This window comes from the organism of the source record quoted next, unplaced genomic scaffold (assembly GCF_019419815.1).
Source record: "Pyrus x bretschneideri cultivar Hongxiangsu unplaced genomic scaffold, Pyrus_bretschneideri_v1 Contig6, whole genome shotgun sequence".
Taxonomy (NCBI): domain Eukaryota; kingdom Viridiplantae; phylum Streptophyta; class Magnoliopsida; order Rosales; family Rosaceae; genus Pyrus; species Pyrus x bretschneideri.
This window is the reverse complement of record NW_025999798.1, coordinates 4,744,292-4,756,964: the sequence shown is the minus strand read 5'-3', so window position 1 is coordinate 4,756,964 and position 12,673 is coordinate 4,744,292. Positions and strand designations below refer to the sequence as shown.

General features: G+C 40.1%; 3 protein-coding genes across 4 annotated transcripts; 1 reads left to right on the top strand and 2 right to left on the bottom strand.

The window, feature by feature from the left end:
* The first annotated feature begins 3,387 nt into the window (after positions 1–3,387).
* Positions 3,388–3,852, top strand: LOC125471401. Its single transcript, XM_048571722.1, has one exon. The coding sequence runs from the start codon at positions 3,388–3,390 to the stop codon at positions 3,850–3,852; it is 465 nt and encodes a 154-aa protein (XP_048427679.1).
* A 1,842-nt stretch (positions 3,853–5,694) lies between these two features.
* On the bottom strand, positions 5,695–8,930 carry LOC125471514 (ranBP2-type zinc finger protein At1g67325-like). 2 transcript variants are annotated; one of them, XM_048571981.1, is made up of 10 exons: positions 8,769–8,930; positions 8,593–8,638; positions 8,225–8,340; positions 7,627–7,900; positions 7,319–7,392; positions 6,989–7,040; positions 6,777–6,886; positions 6,567–6,591; positions 6,310–6,461; positions 5,695–6,062 (listed from the first exon to the last, which is right to left on the bottom strand). In XM_048571981.1, the coding sequence occupies exons 1-10, from the start codon at positions 8,775–8,777 to the stop codon at positions 6,060–6,062; spliced, it is 861 nt and encodes a 286-aa protein (XP_048427938.1). In that variant the 5' UTR covers positions 8,778–8,930; the 3' UTR covers positions 5,695–6,059. The 2 variants fall into 2 exon arrangements, with proteins under 2 accessions (XP_048427938.1, XP_048427937.1); XM_048571980.1 differs by having other exon boundaries at positions 6,567–6,594; positions 8,769–8,929.
* Positions 8,931–9,981: 1,051 nt separating this feature from the next.
* LOC125471515 (non-specific lipid transfer protein GPI-anchored 1-like) lies at positions 9,982–12,067 on the bottom strand. Its single transcript, XM_048571982.1, has 2 exons — positions 11,522–12,067; positions 9,982–10,392 (listed from the first exon to the last, which is right to left on the bottom strand). Exons 1-2 carry the CDS (start codon positions 11,865–11,867, stop codon positions 10,187–10,189), a joined length of 552 nt encoding a protein of 183 aa, XP_048427939.1. The 5' UTR covers positions 11,868–12,067; the 3' UTR covers positions 9,982–10,186.
* Between the last annotated feature and the right edge of the window lie 606 nt (positions 12,068–12,673).

The following is a 12,673-nucleotide window of genomic DNA, read 5'->3' as shown; positions in this document are numbered from 1 at the left end:
GCACTTGCAGAAGAGTTTTTGGACTATCATGGTGTCGATCCCCTCAACCAAGTCACGATCGCGGGCCTCCATTTCACTGGTGATGCGGCTTTATGGTTCAAATGGTATAAACAACAAGTTGGGTCGGGCTTATGGGCCACGTTTACAAAATGTCTCTTACAACGGTTTGAGCCCGGTGATCAATTGGACTTTAATATGTCATTCTCTCATGTGTCCCAAAAAGCCTTTTATGAGGCTTATGTTAACGATTTCATTCGTTTGTCTTGCTGAGCCCAAGGTTGGACCGATGCCTAACTTTTAGGGGTTTTCCTTGGCGGGCTTAAGTTGGACTTACAAGATGATGTATTAGCCCAATCCCCGCACCATAGAGCTCACTCGTATTTATGACAACAAGCAGTAACAGCGTCGTAGCATATTTCGCCTCTACTCTCTTCGCCCCTCCAACGTTTCCTGCACCATCATCGACAGTGTCTGCTTCACCCACCAGACCATCTTCCTCCTTGCCGGCTTGGCCACCTCTGCGCCTATCTCCGGTGGAAATCCGTGAACGCTGTTAACGAGGCCAGTGTCTTTACTGCCCTGAGAAATACTTTCCAGGTCACACATGTGCCACACCCTACTTGTTACTTTTGGATGCGACGTCCGTCTCTGAGGCAGCCTCCAATACATTTTCTGAAGATACACAACCGATTCCAGATAAGCCTCTGGGGAAAATATTGAACCCATCACCCTCAACGCTTTGGCCTCTCCCAAACGCACGCGAGGCGGTGCTATGCACATTGTGGGTCACGTAGATACTCTGCCTATTCAGGTTTTTGTTGACTCTTGTGCTGACCTTAATTTCCTCAACCCCTCACTTGCAACTCGCCTCGATCTCCGTATTAACAGCTCATGTATTGAACCAATAGTTGTAGCTAATGGCCGCCTCTGCTATACCAAAGGGATTGCATACAATGTCTCGGTCAATTTACAGGGTTATAAGTTTAGTTCAGATGTGCGTCTCCTCTCCATCGTCGAGTGTGATCTTGTCCTTGAAGCTGAATGGTTAGAGACTTTGGGATACATCGGTTGGCACTTCAAAGACAAGGTTATGGCATTCCAAATTAATGGGACTAACTATCGTTTGGTTGGGTTGCGTCCGTCTGATATTCCCACAACCCTCTCTTCGTCATCTTCCGTCGCTCTGTTGCTGGACGTGGGCTCTTTGCTATTCTCTTTCTTCTATGCTAACTCACTACCTTTGGAGGTTCAACCCACCCCAATGGCACTTACCTTTCTATTGGATAGCTACTCGGATCTGTTTGTTACTCCTACGAGCCTTCCACTCCGTCGTGAAATTGACCACCGAATCACCTTGTTGCCGAGTACTCTACCAGTGAATGTTCGTCCTTACCATTACTCACATATTTAAAAAGCTGAAATTGAACGACAGGTGGAGGAAATGCTAGCGGCAAGGGTTATCTGCCCAACTCAAGTCCTTTTTCATCCCCTGCCTTATTGGTTTACAAGGCCGACAAAACTTGGCGTTTTTGTGTGGACTACCGGGGTCTAAATCTGGTGACTATTAAGTTCCCCTTTCCCGTGCCCACCATTGCCGAGCTGGTCAATGAACTTCGTCACGCTAAGGTTTTCTTCAAACTCGATCTCCGGTTGGGATTCTATCAAATCCGTATGCATGTACCAGACATCCCCAAAACAGTTTTCCGCACACATGATGGGCACTTCATTTTCTTGGTCATGCCTTTCGGCCTCTGCAATGCTCCTTCTACATTCTAAGCCTTAATGAATTCCATCTTCAAGCCATTTTTGCGAAAGTTTGTCTTGGTCTTTTTCGATGGCATTCTCATGTTTAGTCTAGATTTACCATCGCACCTGCAACATTTAACCTCTGTATTTGAGGTTCTGAGGGTACACGACCTGAAGCTCAAAGCCGCCAAGTGCTCTTTTGGCCAACTTACTGTAGCTTACCTCAGCCATATCATTTCAGCAGTCGGCTTTGCCATTGACTCTCACAAGGTGCAATGCATCTTGGATTACCCTCCTCCCCGTACACTAAAAGGCTTGCGTAGGTTCCTTGGGTTAACCAACTATTACTGGAAATTTGTGCATAATTTTGGCCTCATTGCTCGTCGCTTAATGGACCTTCTCAAGAAGGACAATTTTAAATGAACACCGACAGCAGAACACGTCTTCACAACTCTCAAACATGTTATGTTGTCTACCCCAATCCTCGCTCTTTCGAACTTCTCTAAGCTCTTCACCGTGGAATGCGATGTTTTCGACGCGGACATTAGGGTTGTGGTTTCGCAGGACCACCATTCTGTCGTTTTTTTTAGCAAGTCCTTAGCAGAGAAACATAAAGCCTTGTTGGTCTACGATAAGGAGATGATGGCGATAGTCTTTGCAGTCCAAAAATGATGTCTCTACTAACTCGGGCACCCTTTGACAATACTCACAGGCCATCAAACATTGAAACACTTCTTCAATCAGCGAATCACAACACCCACTTAACAGAAATGGCTTCTTAAATTGTTGGGTTACAATTACACCTTGAAATACCGTTCGGGTTCTACAAATATGGCCGTTGATGCCTTGTCCTAACAGCATGAATGCTTGGTGTTGATGGGCATCTCCCAACCTATCTTTGACAGCATCTTCGAGATCCAAGCTGAGTATGCCCACAACCCCGAAGCTGCTGCTATTTTCCAGGCACTACAAAACCACCAGTCAGCTCTTGCACATTTTTCTCTTTAAGGTGATCTCTTATACAATAAATACGGTATTTTTGTGGCTGCTTCCTTACCTTGGCAATGCTGTATTTTGGAGGAATTCCATTATTCCCCAAGAGCAGGGCACTCGAGCTTCATTCGCACTTACAAGAGGATACTTCGTAATTTCCATTAGCTTGGTCTAAAGAAAGACGTTAAGTCATTTGTTGCTAGCTGTGATACCTAACAGCATACAAACTTGGACTGATATTGCTATGGATTTTATCGAAGGTTTTCCCTCTACTTAGGGTCGTAAGCCATTTTTACGATCGTGGACCGGCTCTCTAAGTATGCCCATTTTATACCCATCAAACATCCTTATTTTGCTGCCAAGGTTGCTGATGTCTTCCTTCGAGAGGTATTTCGTCTCCATGGTATTCCAGCCACAATTGTCAGCGACCGCAATCCAATTTTTATCAGTCATTTCTGGGAATCCTTCTTCAAGTTGCACGATTCACAGTTATGTCGCAGCTCTACCTATCACCTTTAGTTCGACAGCCAAACAAATGTGTTGGAACTTTACCTTCACAGCTTTGTGGATGACAAACCAAAATCCAGGGTTGACCGGTTACCGTAGGCTGAATGGTGGTATAATACCACCTTCCATTTGGCCATCCAAATGACCCTATTCGAAGCTGTCTATGGTCACCCACCCTTACGTGTCATGTCCTACTTACCGGGTTCATCTCCAGTTCACCTTGTGGATACCATCTTGCGTGACCGTGATGCTCTCATCCGCCACCTGCGCGAGAACCTGCAATTTGCCCAAGCTCGAATGTGTCTTTATGCCAATAAGAAACATTCTAAGCGAGAATTTCAGGTTGGTGATTGGGTCTTCCTCCGCTTACAACCATATCGCCAATCTTCAGTAAGTCACAACAACTGTCGTAAACTGGCATCTCAATTCTATGAACCCTACAATGTCCTGGCTCGTGTAGGCAAGGTTGCTTATACTTTGGATCTGCTTCCTTCCTCCCGCATCTACCCAACGTTCCATGTCTCCCTTCTCAAACCCAAGCTCGGCTCTCATGTGGTCTCTTCTACTGTGCTCATGCCAATCTCTGATACCGGGTTTGTCATATAGACTCTTAAAACCATCCTGACGTGGAATGATCAAACGCGGAAACAAGGTGGTAACACGCTGGCTTATCAAATGGTTGGGTCTACCAGAACATGACGCTACTTGGGAAGATGCCGATGTCATCTTGGACCGTTTCCTAGACTCTAACGCTTGAGGACAAGCTTTTTCTTAGGGGGGAGGATTGTTAGGACTCTGGACTATATTGTAACTAGGCTATTATCTTTATGGTATTATTGTCTTTTCAGTTGTTAATGTTGGCATCATCCAACTAGGTAGAGAGTGGAGATGTGTTCCAATCATGTACACTCCTTTCTCTACGGTTGTATAAGAACCAACTTTCATCATTTGGGAAAGTATAAAATGAAAAATCAAATGTTTTAGCCTTTATCTTTTCCCTTTTTCTTCCTTTTATCTGTCTTTTTTCTCGAGTCCCTATCAGTAGGACTGAAAAAAATACCCGACAAAACAAAACCTGACCCGATCCCTACCAAACCATGAAACCAACCTAAAAAATCAAACCCAGTAAATACCAAACCGTTTGATAACCAAAACTGAAACTTACCAAAATTTTTGGCATGGTATTCGGTTTTCCTGAATGGAAAAACTTCGTGATTTTTTTTTTTTTTTAAATGGAAAAATTATGAATTTTAAATTGGATTTGGATATTCAATTTGGAAATTTTGAAATTGATTTTAAGGCTTACGATTTGGGAATTTTAAAGTTGAATTAAGAGTTCCCAGTTGACGATTTTAAAATCGAGTTGGGGCTTGATATAATTTTACTAATTCTAAATTTCTAATCCTCTGGGTTCTAATTATTTTTAAAAGGAGAACCGTTTCTGGAACAGTTTGAGGCGAACCCTACCCGGATTTCTTTAGTTCTCCTCCGTCAAACCATCATGTAATTCCGAGCAAATCTCCTTCGAATCCTCTTGCAGTTCCTCAGTTGAATCCTCCTACAATTTCTCCACGTAATCCTCCATCGAATCCATAAAACAAATGTCACTTCGGTTTACCAAACAACCGAAAAACCGAATATATTTTGGTTTTCACCGATTTTCAGTCAACCAAAAATTTCGGTTCAGTTTCAGTTTTATTTCTTATTCCCGAATAAAACGGTTCAGTTACCGAAACCGAAACCAGCCCTAAATGTAAGGCCCTTACTATGGCCCATTTTTTGAATATTTTGAAAATAAAACTAATGTTACATTAAGAATGTTGAATAACTAAGGGAAACAGGTGGTAATTTATTCATATGATCAATCATAAAGACGAAACAACTTTTTGACAACTTCAATTTCGCATTTATTAAACTCAATACTTTTGCTACCACATATCTCAAACTTTCAGTCGAAGACCCAATTGCCGAGAAAACGGCTTGATACACTAAATGTTATAATACAATTGGTTCTAAAAAAAAATTTCTTCAATTTTTCAACCAACTGCATTATTACAATAAGGCATACCAGCTCACGTTCTGGGCACAATGAAAAATCTCTCCGTATGAATTAACAATTTCTTGGCTGCATACGAGAGTGTATTTGGTTACTATAGACAAAACAAACACGGGGAAAGGCGTATACATGACACTGAACGGCCTGTCAAACAATAAACATAAATTTTCAGGTAACGGGATTAATGACGGCCATAAGACGTGGAACCACCATACCAGAGCCAAAGTCCTGACAGAATTTCAACGGCTACAACGCAGAAACAAGGGACATCGGCAACTCAAAATTGAAATACAAGCAACTGACTAAAAAAGAAACCTGTACGTCCCCAACTCTAACGGTCAGACAATCAAACTTGGAAGACCATAGATACTTAAAAGACAGACAAGTTGAGATCAAATGAAAACCAGAAACTTTGGTAACCTTTATAGCCAACGGGTACCATACCATGCGCGGTAACTTACTGAGTTACTGACTAGAAAAGATGAATTGATTCCAAAAGTAAAGGGTCTAGCTAATAGAAACCAGAACCAACCTGTTAAACCCAGGACAGATGGCACTGGCGGACACAAGATGCGTCGATCCACAAAGACCATAAATCCCATAGCAGTTAATACAACTTGACACAGATCATTATAAAGTAGAGTAACTCGATAACCGCTGCAACACGACGACGACAGGACTGACTTTCAGACACCCATATTGAGCATCGCTGGATGACAACTCTGGACCTTCTCAACCCTCAATTATGTCCTAGTACTCACTGGAACAGTAGACAAATATAAATTAACCGATGCACTTGAAAATACACAAGGAAAATTAAAAACAGCTAGAATCAAAATCCATCTACAGTTTAAAAACAAAAATCAAGCGGAAAAGGAAAGCTTTTGATCCATTAATAGTTCACAACATAAGATGTATATTACGTTTGTAAAGTGTAGACATATCACCAAAAACAAGGATTCCAAGCAACCCATAGAAAACCAGAAAAAATGTCTAATGCAACAAACCTGATCATTTTCATTCGGAGCAGGTGAAGGGGACTTCTTTGACTCGGCTGGTTTGTCTGCTCCACAGTTCTGTCTGTTACACTTGGTTCTAAATGGATAGTTTATATTATTACATTTCTCACACTTCCAGCTACCTTCCGGCATCTTTTGTTCTGAAAACAATTGACATTAAAAAAGGGTACAACAAAGTTAAAAGCCAAGAACGGTAAAAGGAAAAAGGAATTAATTTGGTGAGAAAAAGGCCTGGGATGACTTACTGGAACTTTTGTCCATCTTTGCAGGCTGCTATAGAAGAGAACATTGCATGTCAGAAAAATTGATCCTCGAGAGAAACTTAAATGTAAAATATTCAGAGAAAGGAGATGCACACAAACATACTTGTGTGTGTGTGTGTGTGTGTGTGAGAGAGAGAGAGAGAGAGAGAGAGAGAGAGAGAGAGAGAGAGAGGGAGAGAGGGAGAGAGAGACCTGAGATCCAGGCTTTGGTGTATTGCACTTCCTCATGTTGCAAACAGTTCTAAATGAGAAGTTGACGTTTCCACATTTTGGGCATGTCCAGTCATTGTCACGTGTAGCATCTAAATGTGCAATAAAGTTGAAAACTTGATGATCATTTAGACATAATCGTTTACGGATGTCCAACAACGACTAGAGATTCGAAAGGAGACTACATAACTGACCTGTGCCCTTCTTTTGAGCTTTATCATCTGGAAAGAATCCTGGCCTTGGTCCCTGCACAAGAAAATAATACATAAAGTTTTACAACATCCAAGAGCAAGGTATTCTGTTGCAAGTTCAACAAAAGAAAAGAAATGCTTCCTGTGAACTTCGGAAACAAATATATAGAAAATTTGAGAGCCCAATGAGCATCAAATGTCATTAAATGACTGAGCAAAAATTGGCTTAAATTGTAAAATAGCAATAGAAAACACATATCAAGCAGACTGTTCTAGGGAACGAAGATGACTAAATGCGAAGAATGCAACAATAACATTAGCTTTTGCACATACCATAGGGCCAGGGCCCATGGGCAGACCCAGGCCAAACCGATCCATCATAGGCGGGGGGATACCATACATTCCACCTGCAAAATTAGAAAATCACAAGAGAAAGACCATAAGACACTAACTCATCAAGCAACAACACTCTGGCATGGAACTTGCATAAGCAAGGTTACAGCAACATGGGATAACCACAAAATTGTAAATGGGAAAAATTGCTTAAACAGCATAAAAAAAATAGTAATCAATGTACTAATTAATCCATTATCCAAGCAAGAAAAAACAAGGACATCACAGGATAAATCAAGAAAGCATACCATTTCCAATCATGGAACCACTAGAATATGGTGTTGGTCCAGACAAATGCAGAGGTCTGTAGGGGCTGCCTGTAGATAGGCGGCTGCCGTAGTTGTAATGATATGCTGATCCCCCTGAAAATGGAACATCATAGGGAGGAATGGATGATCCATTGAAGATAGAAGAACCATAAGGTGGCACACCAAGATACATTGAAGAGGGTGCAGCAGAGCCCAGATAAGGAGGAGCAGACGGGTAACCCTGTGGGGCTGGGAAAGGCTTAGCAGCGGGTTTCTGAAATGTACAAAACTCGAACCTTTATATCTATATCTAACATAATTAACCCAACAAAGATTCCATGTCAAAAAAAAATATCAAAAAACCCAAATATACAAGTTTTCATTATAAAGTGCAAAGTTTCGCAACATAAATCCCCTCTGCCACTTGACCCCATCTCTCTTTTCTTTTTTTAAACAAAATACAAAAACCAACAAACAAATCATGCAAAGTTTAGAGAACAAAATGCAAACAGGATTTAGCAAGTGACTTCAAATATGCATTATACGCATCACACTTATCCAAGTTCATAAGTATTCAGTATCGCGGTCGGTGTCTTACTGAGTTATGATCTGCAGGCCTCGGCTGAGTGCAATTACGCATATTGCAAGTCGTTCTAAATGAAAAATTATCATTCCCACAGCTAGGGCAGGTCCAATCATCTTCCCTTCGACTACCTACAAACACCGTATACACGAATAATGAACTCCAAAACCATAACACCAAACATAATACAAATGCATTAAACCCTAAAATCCACATTCAAAACATTATGAATCAACACATGCACATTATATACAATTACTGAAATTAGATCTTCCAAATAAATAAACTAAAATATAACCAAAAAATATATCTTTGTATCTGATAACATACAAAAACCGAATCAAAGGGACCTCAATTAAAGAATTAAAAATTGAAAAAAATACCATCGGTTCTAGCACGCTTGGCTGCTGAAGAATTTCTGTTGTCAACCTGAACACAAAGAAATCAACTTTACTAGCGGCTAAAAAAATTGGGGAAAACCCTAAATTTGGCTTCGTCGTGGAGATTTGGGGAAAACCAAAATGCAAAATTGAAATTGCAGAAAGTGGGAGGCGATTACCTGAGACATATCGGCGGCGAGATATTAGAATCCGGGTTCGAATGCCAGAGAGGAAGGCAAGTTGCCCTAGCAGAAGCAACGGTGGCGCTGGCTGGCTGGCTGGGGACTCGACGAATATATTGTCAGGGGTTTTCTATACGATAATATACGATTAAGTGGATTTGAGTGGCGGGTCGAGCGCGGCGCACCGTTTCGTGTTTGCCCTTTCAGAGATTGCAAGTTCGGGTAGGATGGACGGTCCAGATGGGCCGATTAGGAGGACTCCTTTTTTTTTTTGTTTTTTTTGAAAGAAGGATGATTCTTAATTCTATTATTTTTTTTAAAGAAGTGTATTGTTGTTCACGTCCTGCACAATATGCCCTACGCAAGACACATTGTAAGAAGGGTCTTTCAACATTGTAATGATTAGAAGAGAGTCGCTCGTTATGATTAAGAATAGCAAGCGAAAATATAATAAGTGAGCAAATGAGTGTAAAGCCGAATATGATTGCTCTAAGCAAGCAGTCCACTGACCTTCGAATGGTGTTGGTCCTACAAACTGTGAACGGATTCAACCCGGCAGTTGGGCATGTTCTAACCGATTGAGTTCATCGGATGGAGCATGGTTCGCCAAAATCGACACATTAGGTGCTGGTACTGATGAACATGGTAAGCCAAAATTACTCCATAATATTGAGTTTGAAGGCAGCCCTATTGACTTTACACTGCAATTAATGGGAATTACTAGTAACAGTAGAGAAACTCAATTTATAGAGGTAAAGATTCAATTTTGGTACTTCTGTTCTGTGTGAGAAGTTGAGAACCAGTATAATTTGGTGCCTTTACTTTCTATTTGGCTTGCGCAGTTGAGCTGCCACAGTGACCATTTACTCCCATATAATTTGAATTCCAAGGCACAAAGTTACATAAAAGTTCTTTGTTAAGTTGTTTCTGCACACCATGTTTCTCCCAACCGTTTTCTATGTGCACGTTAGCGTAGGCAAATAAGTAAAAGAATATGTAACATATACACTCCGATCATACACTCTTCTATGCACCTGAGTTTGAATTCTTCTTCATGCAATTTAGATAAGAAACTTGCCCGACTTCTAATTTTACCTCTTTCACCTCCATGAAACTTGATTCCTTGTAAATTAACTGACCTTTTCACGTACTATTTGAATCAAATATTTGCTGATTCAAATAAATATGAATTAGCTCCCACCACAACAAATGAATATTAAACTCGAATAATACCATTAAGAAGTTTTCCGAAGTGGGTAACTACAGCATGAAGTTCACAAATAAAGTTGAAACGTAGATACCAAGTCAAAGGAAACAATTACACATCAAATGCGAACAACCCTAAAAAGATCACGCAGAAAAAAGCACTTAAACACTTCTCAAGAGAGAACCTTCATCGTCTGATCATATACTAGCTAAACATATAGTGCGGGGAATGCAAAGAAGAAGATGGCCACAGCCATTGCCATCAGACCAGCATGCTGGGGTCCAAGCTTGGAAACTCCGTCCTTTTCGGGCGCCAATTGTTGTCCGGCAGCTCCAGCAGTGGGAGTAGCCGTTGATGATGCATTATTGTTGAAGATAGCAGCCTCTGGTGAGCCAGCAGGTATGCCTAGAAGCTCTGGCCATTCACACCACAATATTGCAAAGTCAGTCAATTACCATTAGTGAGGTAGGATTAAGATCTTTGTGTTACACATTAAGTAGGGTTAATTAGGAAACCCTAAACTAATCAAGAGCCAAACAACTTGTTAATCTAATTATGGTTATCTACTGGTGTCAGTATGTGTGTGAGCCATATTTCTGGTTGGTAGTTGGAGGTTGGAGCAATGGCTTATTAATCCTCGCGGCCCTGATGGGACAGGTGCATTAGGGCATGAGGTATTTTGAGCCTTTAGGTGTCAACCTGTCAATTGCCTACCCCATGCAGCACTGAGAGATTTTTCTTGGTGCCAGAATACGTGGTCAGGTACACCAAATATCAATAAATACAAGTAAATAGATAAGTGAAGAAAAACTTCTCCTCACTTATATTATAACATTTGGTGTGTCAAGGACCTTATTTCCGGTACATTAAAAAATCTCTCTAATGCTATGATATATATAAATGAAAACTCTTTAAAATCCTGACTTTAAATTTCCCAATTTTATCCTCTCACCTCCATGTGAGATCCACAACATTTTTCCCCATGTCACATTTCACATGTGAGAGACTAGGAAGAAAAATTTGATAAAACATAATTTATTTTCTAGCATCTACGGGTATGATGTTATCTAGTGACACAAAACTAAATTACATCTTTTTTTACAAATGAAACTACTAGTTTGAGTAATCAAGGGAAGAAGAAAATAAAATCAATTCTTAGTTGACTAATCCGCAAATCACAATCTAACTAAGAAAACATTTGAATTTATGAGTTACCCCAACAATGTAAAAACTAGATTTCACTAGACCAAATCGTCACTGGCGGGGTTTTTTTTTTTTTTTTTTAGAACGATATTTCTCTTTATTTGTAAGTAAAATGTTTTAAATTTAACTCACTGACAAGTTTATACCTAATTAGACTACTTGTATGTATCTCATGTTTAATTCACTCACATGGTGAATTCGAAACATAATTATATCTAAGTTGTGAATTTAACTTTAGTCCAAATTCAACTCAAAAAATAATATTTTTGTATTAAAGGAAAGAAAAATAATATATCAAGACAAGCATGTAAACTCAAAATGACATCGTTTTAGGACTTACTAGGGCAGTCGGAGGCAGTGGCGTTTTTCAAGCTGCATGCTGTGGGGAGCTGGATCAACTTGGCCACCTGAATCCCCATCTTCTTAATCTCCTCGCTCCCATTGTTGGCCTGTTGAATGACGTAACATAGGCACTCCGGCTGAGTCTCCCTTATCCCCTTCACCGAATCACAGCACTCCTTCGTTGGCGCATCCGCCTTCCCCGTCGCGTAGTTCAAGCACACCGCCACCTTCTGGAACTTGTCGTTGCACTTCTCCGCCACCGTTGGCGCCGCCGCTCTGACCTCGCCAACCGAAGCGCAGGCGACGAAAACGGAGAACAACACCGCCATCATTTTCCTCATCATCTTCTGAACGAGCTATATCAACAATTCTATATATTCTTCTTTGCGTGTGATATTTGATAATGTGGAATAACAAATTGGCTGGTAATAGAAGGGAAATGTTAGAGTTGGTCTTGTCTAACTAGCTTATTTAATGAAGGGGGGATGGGGGTTGAATGCTTTCAATCTGGACCTTCCGCGTCAGTTAAATTTAACATTAATAATCGCGACGATTATCCAATGACAAATGTCACGGAGATTATGTTTTTATATTATATTTGCGACTACATGATATGATAAGTGATGTGTACACATTATGTCTTAATGAATTTATGTAATTGAATGTTGGTTATCAATCCCTAATCACATCATACGACAAACAAATGCGCTATAACAATGTGATCCTTCTAGTATTTGCATGCAACTAAGACAATTACAGACGCATATAGATAATTTTCGCACACTTTTTTCATACATTTTATATTTTTTCTCGTCAAGTCAAATAAATGAATGAAAACAACAAACATAACTAGACAAAAGAGTATTTAAATTTAAAAATAACGTGTGTTGATCATTTTCCTAATTCAATAATGTCTAAAATCCTAAATCAATAATGTTAGTATTTGATAAAAAGGGAATGCTGAACAATTCATATCGCTATTCTATAGCAATTTTTTTGCTTCTTATCCAAAATATGATATGAACCGTTTATTTTTTAAGTCGTTATTATTATTATTTTTTTGGACAAACATAAATCGTCATTATTATTATACAATATTATGGTATGTTCGCAAAAGAAAATGAGGATGCAGGAAGAGAAGAGATGAGGT

Excerpts from the sequence above, each read along its gene's own strand:
- LOC125471401 (XM_048571722.1), top strand. The coding sequence starts at position 3,388 with ATGACCCTATTCGAAGCTGTCTATGGTCACCCACCCTTACGTGTCATG.
- LOC125471514 (XM_048571980.1), bottom strand. Across the intron at positions 7,393-7,626 it reads TGGTTCCATGATTGGAAATG|GTGGAATGTATGGTATCCCC; the intron begins GTATGCTTTCTT and ends CTAATTTTGCAG. Across the intron at positions 6,887-6,988 it reads AGCTCAAAAGAAGGGCACAG|ATGCTACACGTGACAATGAC; the intron begins GTCAGTTATGTA and ends TTGCACATTTAG.
- LOC125471515 (XM_048571982.1), bottom strand. The coding sequence starts at position 11,867 with ATGATGAGGAAAATGATGGCGGTGTTGTTCTCCGTTTTCGTCGCCTGC. Across the intron at positions 10,393-11,521 it reads CACTGCCTCCGACTGCCCTA|AGCTTCTAGGCATACCTGCT; the intron begins GTAAGTCCTAAA and ends GTGAATGGCCAG.